Source organism: Protopterus annectens, chromosome 7.part0, assembly GCF_019279795.1.
Source record: "Protopterus annectens isolate FY-2018-M chromosome 7.part0, PAN1.0, whole genome shotgun sequence".
Classification (NCBI taxonomy): Eukaryota; Metazoa; Chordata; order Ceratodontiformes; family Protopteridae; genus Protopterus; species Protopterus annectens.
The window spans coordinates 1,681,458,328-1,681,480,313 of NC_056739.1; the positions used below are offsets into that span (position 1 = coordinate 1,681,458,328).

Genomic DNA, 21,986 nt, shown 5'->3' on the forward strand with positions numbered 1-21,986 from the left:
CCAGTGACTCCAATTATGTATGGTCTACCTAAAGTCCATAAAAACATAAAAAGTCCACCCATGCGACCTATAGTATCTAATCGGGGGTGGGCGACAGAACCACTGCCGATATATGTTGAGAAAAACCTGCATCCTATACTTAAGAATGTACTACTGTCTTATTGGACACTAAAGATTTTTTGAGTGATCTAAGTGTACATTTGGAGGGTATAGATGACCAATGTTGGCTTGTTACTCTCAACGTAGAGTCCTTTTTCACAGTTATTCCCCATTCTTGGGGTACAGATAATGTAAGGGAACTACTTAATAGAAAAGGGATAGAAAATACCAAAATTCGACTTATTTGTAACTTACTTGAGATCATTCTAGAAAATAATATCTTTGTATTTGGCAACAAGTTTTATATACAGAAGGTTGGCGTGGCTATGGACACTGCCTGTGCCAATAGCTACGCCAACCCAGCACTTGTACAATGGGAAACTGAGAATATTTTGACAGGTAACATTTTTCCTAAGTCTATTATATGGTGCAAGAGTTTTGTCGATGATATTTTTTGTTGTGGCGTGATAACGAAGACAATTTGCAGCAATTTTTTAATTTCATTAATACCATTGCTCCCTTTTTGAATTTCACATACAAATACTCAAAGAGAGAAACAGAGTTTCTAGATGTAAAGGTTACAAGAGACACACTCAACTGTGTCTATACCTCCATGTACAGGAAACCCATTAGAAAGAATAATGTTCTACATAGTAGTAGTATGCGTCCTAACTACACTAAAACCAGTGTGATCAAAGGACAGATAGTTGGATGCATGAGGCTATATCATGATGATGATAGTCTATCCCAGGCACTTACTCTGTTAAAACATGAATTTATTGAAAGGGGATATAAAGCCAGAGATATAGACAAACAAATTAAAGTGGCTTGGAATGAGAGAAGAGAGAGGTACAAGCCCTATTATGATAGGACGAGAACCAACCAGGATAACCAAAGTAACTATGACACCAGTACCACAGTAACCAGGAATCTAGAGAATGATGTATTACGTATTCCATTAACATTCGCAAGTAATATCAATACAGTCTGTGATATAATTAAAAATAATTGGGGCATATTGTTAAATGTGGATGAACTAGAAGGTGTTATACGGGCCACACCATCGTTTACCTTTAAAAACAACATGTCTCTAAAAAGACAGTTGTGTTATAAGAAGTTAGATGGAGACCACTATGCAAGGTCTGATAGGCTAGGTACCTTTCCATGTAGAAGGTGTACAGCCTGCCCCTTCATATTTGGAGAGGGGCGGTATACACACCCGACTAGAAAGTTCAGCATTGATACACGCTTTTATACACACTGTCATAGTAAGAATGTTGTATACTTTGGTCTCTGTACAAAATGCCCAGCCTACTATGTAGGCAAAACTAATCGGCTGCTCAAAGATAGAGTCTTAGAACATGTAAGAGACATTAAAAATAAAAAAGAGACAAGTGCGTTGGCGATGCATGTTATAAAGGAAGGAGCCACACACACCTTCAAATTTCTAGTGTTATACATCATACATCTAGGTACTCCCAACTTTTCTGTATTAACTAACTAGCCTTCCTTGTGTATCTAGGTACTCTCAACTTTTTAGCTTTAAAAAACTCTTAACAAAACACACTTTTTATTTCTCATCTTCTGTTTTGTAGTTAATATCTAATGTGTTTTGATGTATATACTATATACATGCTTAATTTGTACCTGTTCTTACTAATGTTTGCATGTGGAGCCTTTCTCCCCGGGCCTCTGCTGAAAATGGACATATATCCAGTTGGACTAGCCCGGTCAACAAATGTAAAATAAAATAAAATACAAGATAATAAAAGAGGTGGGAACATGAACAACAAGACCAAAGCCTCAGAACAAGAATGGATAATTAGATTTCAGGCTGACAGACAACCTGGACTAAATAGCAAGGTTTCTCTGAAACCTTTTCTCAGGAACAGGGCTTTGAAACATTGATTACTACATTTGGTCACATCTTCTAATATTTATACATATATTTCACAGTTTTATCACTATCTAATTCTATAGAGCATGCTTTTACAGTTTTTTACACACATTTTAGTCCATTATTTATATGATTTGATTGTTTATATAGTGTCTATATAGTGTATGCCTTTTAGATGCCATGGTGGTATGGCAGTAGTGTTGTTACCTCACAGCAAGAGTTTCTCCCGTTAGATTCTCGGCTGGGCTTGGGAGTGCCTTCTGTGTGGAGTCTGCATGTCCTCCCCGCGGTTGGGCAGCGTTTGAAAGACATGCATGTGTAAATGGGCATGCCTTCGTTGAAGATTGGGCGTCGAGCTGGCACCTCGACGTTTCGTAAAAATCTACTGTCAATCATTAGTGGACCGGAGTTCCACTGTGGCGACCCCTTACCAGGAAAAGCCGAAAGACAAACAACAACAACAACAACATAGTGTATGCCTTTTATACTTTTATTTATTTAATCAAGATACTGTCAACTGATTGGATATGACCTAGATGTATCATTATTTAAACAAGAGCAGCAGTTATTGTAGTATGTCTTAGGAAGCAGAGAGGACTCTGTGAAAGCACTCACATGTTTTATATTTTTACTATTTTTTATTAAAGTGTTGTTTTGCAGTGTGTATTCCAACGAGATGTTGGCTTTTTTTGGAACATTATACTTTTATTGTTGGTTACTCTATCCAGATAGAGGGGATTTGTGTTTGAATGTAACACTTAAGTAGGATCTGAAGTTCATTTGTCATAAATGTAAATGAACAGAATATTTAGGCCCACTGCTTCATATCTGCTATCATTTTCTGGCTCTTATCAAGCTAATTCCCATAAGAATTTGAGAAGACTGAAATTGGCTCATTTCAGTTCATATTACATGGAAGTTATGTACTTACCATAATGCTGAATCTTTGTAATCTCTAGTCCATTCACTTTGACCTGTGGGAAATTTGCCATTAGGTGGATCTGTCTCAGCAAGTATAGCTCAAGCTCCTTATCTGCTCCTATGATGCACCTGTCTCACCCTGTATCTCTCATATCAAATCTGCTGCTTACAATCTAAAAACACACTAATGAAGAGTTTGTGGCAACTGAGGGACATGATTCAGGATAGGTCTATAAGATCTATCTGGCAATATAAGTTACATGAGAATTTGGGGGGGGGGTGAATGGTGGGTTGTTGGAATGGAGAAACTAGAGGTAATGAAGATCCAAAATTATAGCAAATACCTAACTTCCATATCTTATATTATGCCATCAGTCCACTTCACCTTGTGGGACAGACTCCCCAGCCTCCATGCCCTGGGTGGAATTATGACAGAAGGTCCCTGAGAATAGAAGCCTCAGAAGTGGACAATGATGTAGAGATCATATCTAATTCATTGTGTTTGGCAAAGTTGTGCAGTGTGGACCACGTTGCTGCAACACAAATGCCATCAATGAAAGAATTGTTGAAGAATACCGTACAAGCTGCAGAGCATCTTGCAGATCTTGCATTATTTGGGTTTAGGTAACAAGGGTCTGTAATTGGGGCAGCCATGGTGGTGCAGTGGTTAGCGCTGTCTCCTCACAGCATGAGGTTCTCCGGTTCGATTCTCGGCTGGGGTGCCTTCTGTGTGGAGTCTGCATGGCCTCCCTGTGGTCGCGTGGGTTTCCTCCCACATCCCAAAGACCTGCAATAGGTGGATTGGACACTCTAAATTGGCCCTAGGTGTGAGTGTGTGCTTGTGTATGCCTTCTATGGAAGGTTGGGTGCTGGGCTGGCAACTCGACACCGTAAAACTCCACTGCCAATCATGAGCAGACAGATGATCTGCTGTGGCGACCCCTAACTGGGAAAAGCCAAAAGAAGAAGAACAAGTGTCTGTAATTAGATTGATATATATAATGAGGGAGATCTTCTGGCTCAGTGGGAAAGAAGAATAAGAAATTAAAAATCAGTTATCTTTCCCGACAGTTTTAGCGCATGCAAGCAAAAAATGTAGCTGTCTGTACATATCGAAACAAGTGCAACAAATATTCCAGTCAACAGATATGAGTGAGGGAAGGAAAGATATATATATATATATATATATATATATATTTATATGTATATATATATATATATATATATATATATATATATATATCTATATATATATATATATATATATATATATATATATATATATATATATATATAAATACATATATATATATATATATATACATATATATATATATATATATATATATATATATATATATATAAAATGTATGGGATCACTACATAATCTCAAAGTTTTGGAATACCGAAACCCAAAATCTCGAGACTACGTAGCAGAAACCCCTAAATACCAAAAGACCAGAAGCGCAAAATTCAAAATCCCGATGTTCGGAGATATTGAAATACCACTTCTGGTGTTGCGGTTTGTTTATGGATGGGTGGATGTTCAGGTAAGTATCTGTGTGTAAGTGTGTTTGCTGGGGCTTTAGTGTGCGTCAGTGTGTGTTGTGACTGTGATATGTGTGTGTGTGAGGGACTGTAAAATGTGTGGGTGTGAGTTTCCTTTGTGTGTCTGTTTGTGCGATCTCAGAGTTAGTATAGTCAACTAGGGGAGGCGCATCCCCCCACATGGGGGATGCAGGGGTTCTTTCCCCCCTGCTTATCTGTAGTGCAGGGTTATATGCTTGATTGTGGGGGGCAGTTGTGTGTATGGTATGTGTGTGCTGTATATGTCTTGTACATTCGGGATTTTGAATTTCGCGGTTTTGGTCTTTCTGCATTTAGGAGTTTCGGCTATATGGTCTCAAGATTTTGAAATTCGGTATTTAAAGATTTCGAGATTATGTAGTGAATCCAAATATATATACATATATATATATATATATATATATATATATATATATATATATATTTATTTTATATATATATATATATATATATATATATATATATATATATATATAATATATGTATGTATATTAAAATAATATAATAGAATAGGAAAGGATGGGTGAAGAAACTAGCAGGTGACTTTTTAAAGAATACTAGAGAGCAACAACTCTTCTTAACTGCAAATGTTAGAGCACATCTGTTAGTTTGGGCAGCAATTGAGATCTTAGAGCTATAGAGAGAGAGAGAGACAGAGAGATAGAGAGAGAGAGATGCATCACGCTAGAAAAGGAGCTTGAGCATTTCGGAGTAACAGCAGTTGCTGGATCGGATCTGTCTCTGACAGTGAATTTTCCACAAGTCAAAGTCGATGGACGGGATAATTTAAGATCTATGAGTTATCTCCCTTTTATCACTCTCTCTCTCTCTTTCTCACTGTGCCATACTTTATCTACTTTACTACAGCTTACAATAACCAGAAAAATCAGTTCATGCTTCTTTGTTTACAAATTGAAAATAACATGTATGTATAACCATGATATCTCTATTGGCAGTGTACACCTGATGCACACTGAAAATATGTCTTACACAAAGTATAACAGGTGAATTTTCATCATTTTAGGTACTTTTGACAATTAGTAAACACTCAAATTTGTAGAGACGGCAATCACTCTTTGAAGAACTTTCTAGAAACAATTGTAATGTACATGATTGTATCACACAATGGGTTCTAGTGTTTGGTGATAGTAAAAGATAGTATCTTCTAAAGGTAGGCCATATATTACTTGCAAGTTCTGCTCAATTAAAAATGAGTTCTGACTGCCAATCATACTTTAAAATATATTAAATATATTGTTTTATAAGTATGATTTGTGGCTGCCCCATTTTGGGTTCAAGGCTCTTTTAAATAAGTAAACTTTTTATGCTCTGTACTTAGTTGTCAAAGCTATAATTTATTGGCTATATATACAGTGTTGCATCTTCATATTAATTCCAATGGAAGCCAAAAGGAAAACATATCTGAGAAACCACTAATTAATTCATGTTAGTAAACAAGTAGGTAGCATGCTTTTGCCATGTGTTGAAAACTGTCTCATGGATTACATTATACACTTGGCAAGTTGCAAAGATGGTGGGTAGGATGGTTAAAAGTGCTGCAGAAAGAATTGTGGGGTGCATAAGTAGGAGTACAACTGCTAAAAAAGGATAAAGTATACTTTCAGACAACAAAATAGTAGCAAGACCTCATATGAAGTAAAGAATGCAGATCCAGCTTTAAGGAGGGATGCCAATAAGCTGGAAAAGACACAAAAGTGGGAACACAAATAAGGAATGGATTATACTGTATATTACATAAGGAAAATGTTGAAGTATGAGCATACATTTCTCAAGAGAAGAGAAGAGAAGAGAAGAGTAGAGAAGAGAAGAGAGGAAATTTATGAGAGCTCTACTGGTTGAACAAGCAGAGGCAGACTACAGGAAAATTCCAATCCTTAAAGGCTATATCTATGAACTAGAGGACATGGGATGAAACAAGAGGTGAAAGATTTAGAGGAGGCACTAGAAAAGTTCTTCACAGAAAGGGTAGTATGAAAAGGAAGTAGAAATGAAAAATAGTCAAGGGATTCACATACATACCTGACACATATAAGGACATTTTTCAGGGGCAAACAGAACTTCAAGCAATAAAAACGAACTAGTATATATATTACATAGGTCATATTCAGTATTCAGCCATCAGCAGCAAAATATCAGTGATACTAGCAGGATCCAGCAACACTGCTGTATTTGTAGTGAACCTATTGCAATATTAAAGACATGAAACTGTACACGACAAAGAACAGATCATTGACTGGTCCTCTCTGATATGTTCCTTGCACACATTTCTGTGCTAGAGCTCTAAATTTTATCCCTGTGAAAGACTCATTATGTCATGTAACCGTAACTGTTTTTTTTTTTTTTTTTTGTTACATTAAACCTCAGTTGTGCCTTACTTTCCCCAGTGTTGATTGCTGGCCCATGGGTCATCATTCAGGTAAGCATGGAGGTGCTTTGTGCTTTTGCTAGCATCCCAGCAATGATAGCATTTTGTAGTGGTCTACCCCACCTACTGCTTCACACCACTGCAGAGGCTCAGAATGTCTTTCCATATGGACGCACTCCTGTGCACACCAAATATAACTGCACCATCCATCTCTGGTTTGGTAAACCAATCCTAGGCTCCATTTTTACGTGTCTAAATTAGTCCTACCTACAACTGCAGGATGTTCATGCCTATCCTCCCTTGCAAATGCCATCAATTGCCTAGCTACTAGTCATCTTTGAGTTAGTCAGTCCACAATCTGGCCGTTATTCCACTATGCCACTGGCATCATTAATTGCTTCAGTTTTTGCTTACATGTGTGGTGCTACACAGTATTTCGTTCCAGTCACAGTTTCCTCTGCTGTTGTCTTCATTACCACCTGTAACTTTACTTCAGCTCCTACTCCTTGGTATCACTCTGTTCTCAGTAACACTGCCACTCTGATTCTTCTCTTCCATTTCAGATTGCACTCACTCATGTTGATATATTTCTCTAATACATCTCTGAGAATGATCTTTTTTAACTGGATTCAGATGCAAAAAGGATGCAGTGTGCAATCTTTGATCCTACCGTTTATGTCCTCAGTCACATAGTATTCCATAACTATGCTGATAAATCTACTCTCTCAAGTATGCAATAACATCTATAATCTTTCCTAGTACTGACTGCATATAACACTAGCAGCAAGTCAAAGAAACCTACTATACGGCATACCTTCTTATCAGACTCCAGCAGTACACTATACCGTGATGATCACCTACAATTGTAGCAGTGCCTATATCACTTCTCCCCATCACCTGAAAAGCTCCACAGCACTGTCTCCCCATTTTCTGACCCCTTTCATCAGACCTTTATTTTCGCTGTATAGCCTAAGGTCTGGTTGCGACTTCGTTTAACCACAATTCCTTACCCCTCTCTTCCCCATTCCCATCTTACATCACATGTAGTCAAACATTGCAGTTCAATACACCAGTGACTGTAACAACACACTCTTCTTTTCATTTACCCCCTCACCTCTGGTCTTCTCCGCTACCCTTTTCCTCTCTTTATCTCTAGTTTCCTCCTTTGTGCACTCAGCATGCATGGGCTTGTTTCATTACAACCAATGAGGCATTTTCCTACTCTTCCTGGTTAACACAGAGTGGTTTGGGATCTGAAAAGTGATGGTTGGGTTAGCACCTAGATGACCTTTTGAGAAGGTGTTTGTTTTCAATAACTAAAAATCAATGTACTTGTCTTGTTCTGTGAAACTCAAACATTGTTAAGCTGTAGCATAGACACTTCAAATACAGCAGCCATTGCTTCACCCACTTTATGTTGCTTTCTGTAAAAAATACAAATTAATTCCAACTCAGACTGATATTGCAACTTGAAACTGGGGTTATTCACATACTTTAATACAAAAGTGACAGGCAGCTCCAAAAGAAAAGATGCAATGTCTATGTATTATAAGTATTAGTAGAGCATACTTTGCAGAATGTCATTTCTCAAATTAATTTGGCTTTTTTATGACAGTTGCAATACTGGTGTTCTAATATTCTTTAGTTTTGTTATAAACTCATAACCTGTGAAAGAGTAACTGGAAAACTCCAAAAGTTCTAAATGCTAGTAAAGCTCAGGTTGCTAGTAAGCTGCAGTGACCTACCTCAATCCATGGGCTCTTGTCATTGTTCGCTGATGTCCATGCATTCACAATCCCTTTATTTTGGAGTCGTGCCAGTTCAGGACCCCAGCGTTGCAATCCCAGGAATCCAAAGTGTATTGAAGAGGAAACGATCTGTGAGTCCTCAATAGCACCTCCAATCATCCCAAGATTTGAAGCACACACTGCAAGAAAGAAATCATTATCTTCTTTTTGCTTTGTTTGATGTTTTAATTAAAATTCTGTTTTAGAATATTTTATCATCTGTGACTGCCACTGTCATCAGATGTGCTTTCCATAAGCAGAACTGCTGAATAATATTGTGGTGTACTTGTGCATTTATTTTTTCACATTTTCATTCACAGTGACTAGTAGCTATCAATATTCCTGCAAATGTTCCAAAACACAAAGTAAGAATTTGCCAAAAGTAACATAGAAGCAGGCATACTTTACAAACAAGGAAAAAAAAAACGATGTGTGTATTAGGATAAGCAAGGAAATATAAAGGCAAACAGAAGTAATTTTAGTAAATGGGGCAAACTAGAAGAAGAAGAAGGTGATTGGACAAAAAAGAATGGTAAGAAATTAATGTGTGGGTCAGGGTGGATATACAAAAGGGCAAAAACAGCAATGGCAGAAAATATGAACAGTGAAGGAAAAGGAAAAAGAGAAATGAGATCTATAAAGTAATAACATATAGTACGATGTTGCAGAAAATCGTGACTTTCATTGATAAGAGAAGCTGGAAAGAAAGCGGAACACATTAACTAAGTAAAATAGAAAACATTGGCTAATATAAGCAGAGATGTAAAAATTTTGGAGGTGGTGTATGTATGAAACAAAAGGACCTACATACAGTACAAGAATGTTAACCTGATTTAAGACTAGATTTTTTTTTTTACCTCAAACAGTTCTTGAATGGTTGCAAAGCAGGAGGAAAAATAGCAGTACAATGCTCAATGACTACAGAATGATTATGGGAAAGTGAGTATACTGGTCTTAGATACCTCTAAGTTCTGTTAAACTTAGTGTGGGACAGCAGAAGGTATAGATGCAGTATTAATAGGATAATTGTACTTATTTTTTACTTGATTTGATTCATTTATTAGCCAGGTAAACTCACCATGCATGACTAGTTTAATGTCAATTGGTATGTGAAAGGAGGATGAGGGAATTAAACCCTGAATTGCATGATGAATCTTATTAGCATCTTGTAATCTTAATCTTCTGCACTGTCATCCTCTGAGAGTGCTGGAATACTTATGTGTGTGTCTATTTCTTAGTTTGGGAATAACAGGACCATCAGCACCTGACATATCATCATCTACATGAGCACGGCAATGTTGATGGCTATGGTGCAAGTAGGAAGACAATATAGGGGTCAGTAGGCATGTTTTGCCCACATATGGAAACAAGAGAGATGTGTGAACTGTGGATCCCTGTAGACATGAATGTAAGTAGACGTCCATTAACCATCCTTGCTACAAGACCTTTCAGTGTTTGACAGGGGACATGTTGCAGGTATTAGCCTTGTGAATCCTACATCATTTCCTTGATGCGATGCTGCAGGCATGTGGAGGAGTTTATACAGTTTCCATGAATAGTAAGGGAAAGAATCAATACTGTATGGGCATTTTACACCAAAGTCCACTTTCTTGAGGTCCTGGGAGCCATTAATTGCAGACAAACACACACACACACACACACACACACACACACACACATTGCTATCAAGGTTCCACCTGCTCCACTGAAAGCTTTGATATGCATCCAATAACTATTTCAGATCACGTGTCAATAATAACTAAAATAAAAATGCAGGATAATGAAATAAATGAGACACTAGCGCTTTCCAACCTATCTGTTGAAAAGAGAGGAATTTAAGGAATCGGTAGTGGAAATAATTCAGGAGTTATTAGAGAAGATAGAAATTTCTTCTGATATTATAGCAGGGAGTGAGATAAAATTAAAGTGGAGTTTAAAAATAGGGTGGAAATAAAAGAATAGAGATATGGTTAAGAAGTAACAACAATTATTCAGACAGACTGACAAATGTTAAAGTATTACAGAATAGGGGGAATCTCACAGAACAAGATGAGGAGCAGTTACAGAATGCCAAACAGAAAATAAGGGATTACCCTGATAATATGCATGAGTTTTGAAAGACTGCTGTTAAGCAATTGTTTTTTTGCTAATAACGCCAGAGCACAAACACTTTCAGTGCAATGACTCAGGCAACAAAAATAGAAAAGGTTGTTGCCAAGCTTAGGGAACCTATGACAAGGAAGATTACATGAGATCATGTAGAGGTACTAGAAATATTTTGGAAATATTATGAAAGTCTGTATAAATCAGGAAAATATGGAGATAAAGAAAAGGTACAAATGGAAATGTTTATTGAAGAATTAAATATTCCAAGATTAGAGATAGATAAGGCTCAATTACTAACACTTAGGACAGGAGGAAATGAGATACAAACGGAGATGTATAACCAATCCACAAGAAAGTCCCCAGCAATAGCTGGTATACATGTGGATGTTTGCAAGCTAGGAGGGCAGAAATTGCTAAAGATCTGGAAAGTTTTGTTTAACAGTATTTTAAGAGGAGGAGGAGAAGCACCAACATCCTGGAAGAAAACAGTAGCGGCTGTAATATCTAAAGAGGGTAAAGACCCATCAGATACAGCTTCATATAGGCCCATTTCAATCCTAAATCACAATTATAAAGTGTTTATCTCTATAATGGCTAAAAGAATGGGAAAGGTGATGCCAAAATTGATAGCTATGAATCAATATGGTTTTGTGGAGGAAGGTCAACATTTGACAACATTAACAGAACATTGATGATCCAGAGGGAAGATGAATGCAAGAAAATACCACTGTTGTTGGTGGATCTTGATACAGAGAAAGCATTTGACAGAGTAAGCTGGGACCTTATGAGCAGAGAATGGAAGCATTTGAATTCCCTGATAAATATATAAAGTTGATTAGGAGAATATATGAGGGATCACAGGCGAAAATAAGGTGGGTGGACTCATCTCAGATAATTTATTTTTGAGCTGAGCAACCACGCAAGGGAGTACTCTTTCCCCTTTGTTGTTTCATTATATTTAGAACCACTGGCAAAGAAAATAAAGAGCCTCAGAAATTCAAGGATATTATTGGTATGGTTGTCAAGAAAAGCTAGCTCTATTTGCAGATGATATTATTTTATATGTGATAAAACTAGAAAATGACATTTTGGTGTTATGGAACATTTTGAGATAGTTTCACATCTTTTTGGCATACAAAATTAATGAAGCTAAACCAAAGGCAATAGTTATAAATTATATACCCACACACAAATTGGTTCAGCAATATCCATATTTATGGGGACATGATACAATTAAGTAGTTAGGTGAAAGGATTAAAAGAGATTCTGGTGTGGCAGCTAAGGATATGTAGGTAAAGACTAAACAAAAGATAATACAAAAACTGAGAAACTGGAAGCTCTGTTATGTGGATATGGATAGCAAGATACAATCAGTTAAAATGCTTTGACTACCTTTAGTTTTATACACAGGTCAGGCATATTTTTATCAACCAGAGAAGTTGTGGATAGCAATTAATAAAGAGCTGAAGGATTTTATCTAGGAGGAGAAGATGGCAAGAGTCAAGTGGGATATGCTGATTCTTCCAATTGAACAAGGCAGTTTGGGATTACCTAATTTGAAGTGGCATTTCAGACCTACACAGTAAACGCTCCTATACATAGCACAAGCAGAAACCTATAATTCAAAGTGGAAAAAGTGATGAAATGGGGGAAGCTCAAGAAACAAGGAGAGACTGGGATTTTGGAAATAGATCCTTCAGGAGAATAACAATAACCACACAGAATATTATATTCATAAAGTAGAAGAAAGTATTCAGCCAATAGTGATGACTGCAATTAGGAATACAGAAAATAGGCCAGAGGGGTCTAGAAATTTTTGTAGAAAACAGGCAAAAGAATCAAGACATTGAAAGCAAATAACTAGAGTTGGAAGGGTAACAGAATGGGAAGAGGCCAAAAATTTATTTGGACTACAGACCAGAGATTGCCTTCTCTATCAAGAATTGATATCAGAGTATAGGCAAATAGAAAGAAAGAGAGGGTTCCTCAGTGAAAGACCACCACTGATAGAGTTTTTAGTAGAATCCAGAACAGAAGCTGCTGTTAAAAAAGGAATAATTAGTAGAGCATATAAAATATTGCATAATAACTGTAAGAATCAAGCAGAGGCAGTTCGAAATGATAGGGAAGACAGACTGGATAAGTAATTCACAAAGAAACAGCAGGGGATATATGTATGTCTCCTAAATATACAACGAAGTCTAGAAGATTTAGAACCTTTGCTTGAAAGCGTATATGTAGATATTTTTATACCCAACTAGACTCCAAAGAAATTTCCTCAGGTAGACAGCAAATGTTGGGGGTGTGATGGGGAAGAAAGAGGTAATTGGGAACATATTTTCTGGGAGTGTAATTAGTTGGCAGATTTTCAAGATTCCCTAATGCAGACTGACTGCTCTGTCAGAGGAACTGGGTGAGTAAATTGGTGCAACTAAGGAAATTATTTTTTGAGCTATGATACAGGTCGAGAATTGCCTAGATATAGTAAGGCCTTGCTGAGTCTAATTATGGTGGCTGATAAAAAAGCAACTACTAGAAAATGGAAATCAAAGTCTAAACCAACTTTAGTAGTGAATATAGTAACAGAGATAAAACAACTGGAATTTTGGATCTTTACAAAAGGTTAGGAGCTAATTACATCGAAAAAAAATTGGAACTTTGGGAGCAATACATGCAGAGGAGGAACAAAGGTTTCAAAGAAGTCAGGATTTGAGTGACCTATGTAATGTTTGACTGACAAAGACTGGATAGATTAAAAGTGATGCATAATATTTGCAAATAAAATTATGTCAATATGGAAAAAAAAGTTCTACCTGCTCCACACTGTGTCTGCTACATCAGTTGAAAGGGTTTCAACTCCATCAACTTCCAGGCGGTGTACAATGCCTGGGGTGTCATATAAAATGTGTCTTCTGCATCATCCAGCAGTTTCTATGATTCCTACATCCAGCATTTATGTCAGGTCTACCAACATTACATGTGGGTTGACTTCCCATAGGGTCATCTAGATGGTAAGTGTATGCATTAACAGGGATATAGGCTACTATATACAGTTCCTATTCAAACAAGCATCAGGCCACATATAATGGCTGTCACTGTTGTGTACTGAAAGTGATGTGATGGTGGATATGTGATTGAACCATGGATAATGACAACCATCCAAAACTCCCAGAACATGTCTAAACACCACTCATTTGCAGATGCCAAATATCATTGAATGTGTGTCTGCACTCCAAAATGGACAATTATACTGCTTGACTACTTCTGATGGTGCACTGCAGTATGCACATAAAACATGTAGTCAAGCATTTGCGGTGTACACCATGATGTATAATGTGGTATCACACAAGCAAATATAGCAACATGTGCACTGTCTGACAGACTTGGCTCAGCAGTGGATGAAGAGTCAGCCGCAGAGTCATTGGAGCAGCAGGCTATAGTGGTACCCTTTATAAGGCAGTGATAAATGCAATACATTGCTGCACTGGCAAAAAAGTAACATCTGGACCACAGCTATGGATTATGATACAGAAAACACAAAACAAAATGTGTGAATATATTAACACACCCAGGCTATACAATACATTGCATTATCTTGCCATGTGTGCATCTGAAATTACTTTACCCTGCAGGTTAGAGGTTGGACAGGGCACAATCATCATCTTTTGTACAGAAGGTGAGGCACAGTGACAAGTGACAGCAACTCTATCATGCACTGAAGGATCATGGAAGGCAAGTGTAGTAGGCACTTGTACAGGTGACATGTTGGAGAAGTTAGGGATCACATTTTCCAGTATGAGATGGAGCTAGCATGTCATAAGCACTGGTAATTTGCATTGTGGTGGCTTGATGTTTTGACACTTGACATGTTCCTCAACAGGGGTGGTGCAGTACTTTGGAAGCATGTATGTGAATCCAGATGGGGTGCCCACAATGAGAGCCAAAAGTATATTTGGCATCCATGACCCAGGAGATGATAATAAACAGGCATGATACACTGTTGGCCAAATGGGGATAGTGATGGTGTAGAACTACATAGGTTCATATGGTGAGGGATATGTTGGGATATGAATCTATCATACCACTGTGCCTTATTTATCTGCTGATAAAGATTTTGTTCTTTTAACTAGGTGTTTGATGTCCCATTTGTACTATAAAGGGATATGAGGTTAAAGAGAATACATAGAGCAGATGGGCTACTGTGGTATCCCAAGGATAGAATCTGAGGAGCACTTTTACACACAATGTTGAGATCAAGCATACCCAGGTTTCTTGGCCACTATGATTAGAGGCAACTGTGATGTGGGCTCTGGAACAGTGTGTGTCATCTGTTTATGGGAAGCTTGCAATAATCCCACTTCCCTCTGGCCCTACCCATGACTATGGTCAGCATGGCCTGTAGAGGCAAAGCGGATGGTATATAGGCTACCAAGGATCTGAGCAGCACTGTCTACATCCTGTCTCTATACTCCATGTCACTGTGCAGGTACTACAGGTCAATCCCATGGGCCATGCAGTTATCACATATCATCGCATAGGCAAGCACCCTAACTGCACCATAATGTGTGTAATAGCAGTTTGTGCTAGGATCATTGACATGCCCATTTGCTATCCACCAACATGCTTTTCACCTATGGTTAGTCTGCACATATCAGAGACAGTGCAGCTGACAGATTTTGTCTGTGGTGGTGACTCCTGTGTTATCTGTGTGGAGCTAATAATTACAGAATGTCCAGCATTAAATACTGGTGAGGCTGGAAACCAGTTCTGACCATCCATCATCGCAGTATATTAAGGCTATGTGTGTCCACTATCAGATGTGCCACTACCCTCATCATCAACCACATCTGAGGTGCTAACATCAGGCAAGTGCTGTGCTCTAATGCTGGACCCTTCACCAGTGGAGCCTATGAAAACATAATGATAACATACTAGTGGTAGCAGTGAAACATGAGCCTCAAACTCCCAGCTCATGACTCACATACCAGTATGTTACAAAGTCTGTGAATATCATGTGAGCACATTCATATTTTGCAGTGCATACCTGGAGAAGAGATATGCACAGATGATTTGCAGAACACATCTCCCTTGCATCCACGTCACTGAAGACCATGGATGTATGCTTGCTTTCACTAAATCCCCTACAGATACTTAGACAGTCATCCCCAGTCCAACTCCAAAATTCCAGTGCCATCATCCAAGCCACTGAAAATATGGGGGTTTACTCAACTTTGGTAGACACCAAACTTCTGCAAGGGTGGCAAGTGCAGAGGTCTAACTAGCCAAACAGTAAACTCAAACAAAAAGTAAAAAAACACAGCCCTCAGACTAGTTTTGGCCTTAAGCCTTTATCAATATACATACAGACTGTGAAAAATAACCCTTTTATATATATATTTTATTTCTAATATTGCTAAAATGTTTCATGGTTATAATATTTAACAGTTGTCCCAAACCAGTAAACAGGCTGGGACAATTGATAGAAAGGACCTTTTAAAATACAGGAATCGTGATTGACAAAAATATCGACCCATTAGATTCATAACCAGTTATGGTAGAAATACATATGATTTCATCAATATTGCACAGAACCATTGGGACATATTATCGGATGAACGGTTACACACACTTTTGGAAAACAGGTGTTGGTTTTCTTTCAGAAAAGGAAAAAACAGTGGTTATTTTAATCACTATAAGTGTAGTCACAAATTTCTAAATCAACACAGGTTACACTAGAGGGAAACAAATCGGTTGGTTGTTTCCCGTGTGGACATTGCTCATTTTGAAAATTCAAACGAAATAATTTACATCTAAAAATACACAGCTTTTGTTTGATATTCAGGTCATTGGTAACTGCAGTACAGACTGGGTTATCTACCTAGTTTTATGTACTTGTTCAGCCTTCTATGTAGACCAAACTTCCAGACCCATTAAGCTCCAAATGTCGGAACACTTTAGCAATATTAGAAATAAAAATCCCAATAATGCTTTATATATGCATACTTTAAAACATCCCTCTGCTCAATTTCGTTTTATTATTATTGATAACGTTTGGGGGAATAGAAGCTGTACAGTTGGTTGGAATAACATCCTAAATACGAAAGAGAAAGCATGGATAGTTAGACTAGGGGTCTGTTTTCACCTGGCTTAAATGAATATTTATGATTTGCCTAAAAAGGCTTAAGGCCAAAATCGGTCTGAGGGCTGTGTTTTTTGACTTTTTAATAAAGTCTTTTTTCCTTCTTCAACTGTGATGGTCTGGTTGAGTTTGCTTTACTCATCTTTCTCAATTAGGATACCAGAAATTCATCCACTTCTGTCTGTTGCTTCTGTGTGACTGGGCCTCTCCTGTGGTGTGCATGTACCTGGAACTATCCTGTGTCTTGGTCTTAGCTATCCATTTTCTCTTCACTCTGTGCTCTTTTTATTGCCACAAACAGTACTGATATCCTGTACCACTCTATGCCACACCTGTGTGTGTGTGTGTGTGTGTGTGTGTGTGTGTGTGTGTGTGTGTGTGTGTGTGTGTATGTGTGCGCACGCGCCTTGGCTGACCAATTTGTATGTGCAATGGCCTTTTCCCATTTGGTGCCAATGTACCCATCCACTGTTATGCTGTGACCACTCTCCTGTTCTAAACTCACAGCAGTAGAAACAGGCATGTTATCAGTAGCCCCAGTTCTGCATCACTATGTTGACAACCTGAATAGCTGAGTACATACAGTACCTCCTCTTTCTATCCTCTATACACATAGTCCTGCCTTCAAACATCTACAGTGGCCATTGTGTCTTCTGTAGCACATCCTCTCCTCAGTATGCATACATCACTTTCTCACAGTTGGACATGTAACCATCATGCCTCTGTGCTGTGATCCATAGCACGGTCTCCCACTCCCATAGGACATATCATAGCCTTCTGCTCTGTTCCCTGCACCAGTGTTCCCCCAGCTGAATATGTAACTGTCATTCCTTTTTGCTATGTTCTCTTCCACAGTCTAATTTCATCCAACAGTTGGACATATAATAGTCATGCCCTCATGATATTCTACTTCACGTGGTTACCCTTATCCCTGTTGCTGACACAGCAGGCATCTTGTCTTTTTTCAGTAAGCTTCTTACTAGAGAGGGCACTCAGTGGTAATGCTTCCTAAAGGGAAAGTGTGGTCCAAAGAGGGAAATTGCCCTCAGACACAACCAGTGAGCATGGGGGATAGGGAACAGTGGGGAGGTCAACTAATAAAAAAAAAATGGATAGAAGCACAGATGGCCGTGCCCCCAGAACACCCTTAAGAATCCTGACTCCCCAACAACACTAGAGCAAATCCAGAGGGGTAGGAGAATGCTGGTATACCCCAGATGTATGTGGGGTACTGGGGGCTGGGCCAGTATTAATGAGATATAGCAGGACAAAAAAAATCACTCTCTGCATCTTAACCGAGCTGAAATAGCTCAGCTGGAGGAGCATTAGACTGAACATCTAAAGGTCCCTGGTTCAATCCCAGTTTGGGCATGGAAACCTTTATAACACCAGTGGCTCTACTCAACAGAGGCACTGGGAACTAAGGTCGGGTGGCACTATGCCAGGGTAATCCTATGGCTAGGCTTGTAAAGGCCCCAGGGCCATTAGCCTAGTACACACCTATGAACTATATTACAGTTTGTTGTACTGCAAAATGTCTGACATTGAACATGCATTCCTGATGACATGATCTTGTTTTACAGTTTCTTTGTTGCTTTACCCAAATCCAGTTTAAATCCCTTGCAGATGACTCATGCTAGAGATATCGAAGCAAAGTTGCTTCTCACATTTAGATAAAATAACACTATTGTGAGTCATAAGTGTTTTACACAACCATTGAACCCTAAATGTTTTTCCTTTTTCCATGTCTTATCCTGACTTATCGTGTTGTGAAAACTTCTGCTATCTTTTGGTAGCTGATTTTAAAGCATCATAAAATAAACTAGCTAAATTAAATGGCTTTCTGAGGCTATCAATTTGTAGTCCTTCAATTTCTGACAGACATTACCCCATACTCTTCCTTATCAAAGTTAGTAATTCTATGAAAAAAGCCATACTATAATCTTGGTAGTGCCTAAATGATATCAGTTGCAGCTTGTAAGGTATGTAGACAACTGTAATCATTTGAAATGTCAGGACCTACTAGATAGAGTTTTAAATGGGGAGACTGAATAGCCAAAAGAATGGACTTAAATATAAGTCCAAGATGTAATTTCTCAGAAGTATGATGATTTCAAAGTCAGTACATTTAAAGGAGAAGAGTGATTTCTGATATTCGCTGTTCCAGTGTTTTTGGTCTTTTTTTTCAGCTTGCCAACACTCAGTATTAGGCATGCCAACATTTTAATGGGGAGCCATAGAAGCTACTTGTATTCCTTCTGCCTACATTGGGAGTCTGTGTGTGTACATAAGAACCATTATTTTCCTTGTGTGACTTAAATCATCTTATCTCTACCCTCACAATGCGTCAGTTTTCTTCTAGTATATGTGCAGTATAAATAATATGCAAATACTATCAGGTAAGATGCACAGTCACAGTTTTTGTCTACAACCTGTACATTGACACATCCATAAGACTAAAACATTGCTACCAGTATTTCTTTTACAATGAAGCCACAGTACTGATTGTTGCATCCATCTGTGAATAGGTTTGCCACCTTTTCAGATGCCTAAAGTGGGACATTTTTGGTACAAACGTCAGATTTTGCAGGGCAAAACATACCCACGGCGAGTACAAAGGACAGAATTTTCACATTTTAGCCTAAATAAAAGCTTATTCTTGTAGCATTTTAGTTGCTTATTCTGTTTTTAATAACATTTAGGTGTTTCAGATACAGAAAAACTGTTTTATGCAACTATTACATAAAATGTAGGAAATATGTTTGTCCTAAAATCTCAGGACATTTGCCATTTTTTCGATTTCTTTGCAGGACACGACTGCCCAAAGAGGGACTGTCCCTCGCAAAGTGGGACAGGTGGTAACCCTATCTGTGAACTGATAGTTTGCAAACTCAAATCATGCACTACGAACTGAACCTCTATTGAGATTAAGCCTTTTTCCTTCCTTTCTTTGAAAGGTGTATTCAAGTAGAAGCTGTATTTTTATTTTACTTAATAATTAGTTTAGAAATGTATTCATCGATTATGGTAAAATTTCAGATCCTCAACAGAAAAGAGGGAATGAAAGCAGTCAGCCTTCTTCTAATTTCAAAGATCTAGCATGGATGAATGACAGCTGCCTGTAGGTTTGTTGCTTTTCATATTTTATACTTAAATAAATAAAAGCAACATTTTCCTTGTCAAAAAATGAAACTACTTGCCATTTGGTTAGGTAGTACTGCAGTGTACCTCACCCCTCTTCTTAATAGAATGATTTCCACAACAATTAACTTTTTGGAAATCTAGTTTCACTTTAGCCATTTATAGTTCTTTACTAATCTCAGCATTACAGTCTCATAGCATAAATTTGTGAGTGACAATTCATTCTAAAAATTATAAAATCTCTACTGTCAAACCTAGGGTATTAAGGCTGAGGAAATTCGATGTGAAAAAATGAGATTTGAATATGATAAAAATGCTGGAACACTTAATATCTGTGCCTGGGGGAAACATGGGGGAAAGGCTCACTTTCTGCAAGTGGACCACTCTTATTTCCTTGCATTATTTGCAGAGATTGATGGCTACCAAGGTGCATCATCAACTGAATGCATATCTTAGCCATGTGGAGTAATGTGTGGCATGGTTTATGGAGTAATTTCTCTGGCAGGCTCTGCCACATTGGGCCTTTGGGTGACAAACTGGCTCATAACATCAACCTCCTAGGTATGTGCTGCAAGGTTTTTTGCTCTCGGAACCAGCCTGATATTCAACCATACCAGGACTCTACTCTCTCTCTCCATCCTGGCATTCTCCTTCTCTTATGTGCATTCCTCTTTCCTTATTTGTTGTTCAGCCTTCTCCAGCTGTCTACTCTTTTTGTGTATATAGCATCCCTGCCTGTTGGTGTCTTTGTGCTATAATTGTAAGCCTGCCCCCGCTACATGCCCTTCTCCCTATATTGTATCCCCAGATGTTTATTACTACTTTTCCCACCTTTGCTTCTTTTATAAAACTTACAAAAGGGGCTCTTTCCCTGGAATCAATACCCTTTTTATTCCTTCCCCCTAGCCACCTTTAACACCCTAGGCTTACCCTTTCATGTTTCCCTCTGCTTGCTCTTCTTCTCTTTCCTACTTTCCTACCTATCTCATTTCCTCATTTTTTTGACCAACCAAGTTAGCACTTTGCTGTGCATACTCACGGGGGTCATTACAATGGCTACTATGATTGCCTTCCTGTGCCATCTGAGCAAGAAACGTAGCTCTCCAGTGCTACATTTTACTAGTAGGTATGCACTAACTCCAATGCAATAGCAAACCTTTGCTGTTTTGTCTTTCATAATGGTCAGTTGTCCTTCAGATATATAGCAGCAATACACTGTTTCTCTAATTATCACCATGCATTTCTTTAATTATACAGTCCTTAGCTCAGTTTGCTGGTGCTATTCAATGTTAATACATGCCTGATTAGCTCTGTGACTCTTTAGTTCTGTGTTTTACTCAACAATTAGCACTGTGTACCTTTTCAGTGCTTGTCTATGAATCACAGTCCATACCATTTAGGGAAAGTGATGGGCTGCCAACAAAGCACATGGGATAGTAGTTTTTAGTACTACAGAAAAGGTTCTATATTAGAACACCGAACGTTCAAAATTTTGAGTGTTCTAATATCAACCCGCTGAAAATATCGAAGAAACAGAAAACCAAATTTTTTCCTAGGGAAAGAATTTGGTTGTCCGTTTCTGTTGCTTCGGTATTTTCAGCGGTGTGGTGGAAAGTTACGGGTCGGGTTCAGGTAAGTGTGCGATTGTGTGGACATGAGGGTTAGGGCGGGTTAGATGAGTTAGGGTTAGGACGCGGGTCAGGTAAGTGTGCGATTGTGTGGATGTGAGGGTTAGGGTGGGGTAGGTGAGTTAGGGTTAGGGCGCAGGTGAGGTAACTGTGCAATAGTGACAGACCTTAGGGTTAGGGTTTGGGTTAAGGTAAGTGGATAGTTAGTGGTGTATGTATAGTTTAGTGTAGGGTTAGGTGTATGTGTGTGGATTGCTGTTTGTTTGGTGTGCTTGTGTTGTGTGTATCTGTTTTG

At 38.3% G+C, this 21,986-nt stretch overlaps 1 protein-coding gene across 2 annotated transcripts in view; it reads right to left on the reverse strand.

Annotated features, from left to right (window-relative positions):
* The window catches only part of MFGE8 (milk fat globule EGF and factor V/VIII domain containing), an 873,429-nt gene that overhangs the window by 402,402 nt on the left and 449,041 nt on the right, over positions 1–21,986 (reverse strand). For both annotated transcript variants that reach the window (XM_044078195.1, XM_044078194.1), the window contains exon 6: positions 8,636–8,817. In XM_044078195.1, the coding sequence (XP_043934130.1) occupies positions 8,636–8,817 (182 nt within the window). The remainder of the gene's footprint in view (positions 1–8,635; positions 8,818–21,986) is intronic.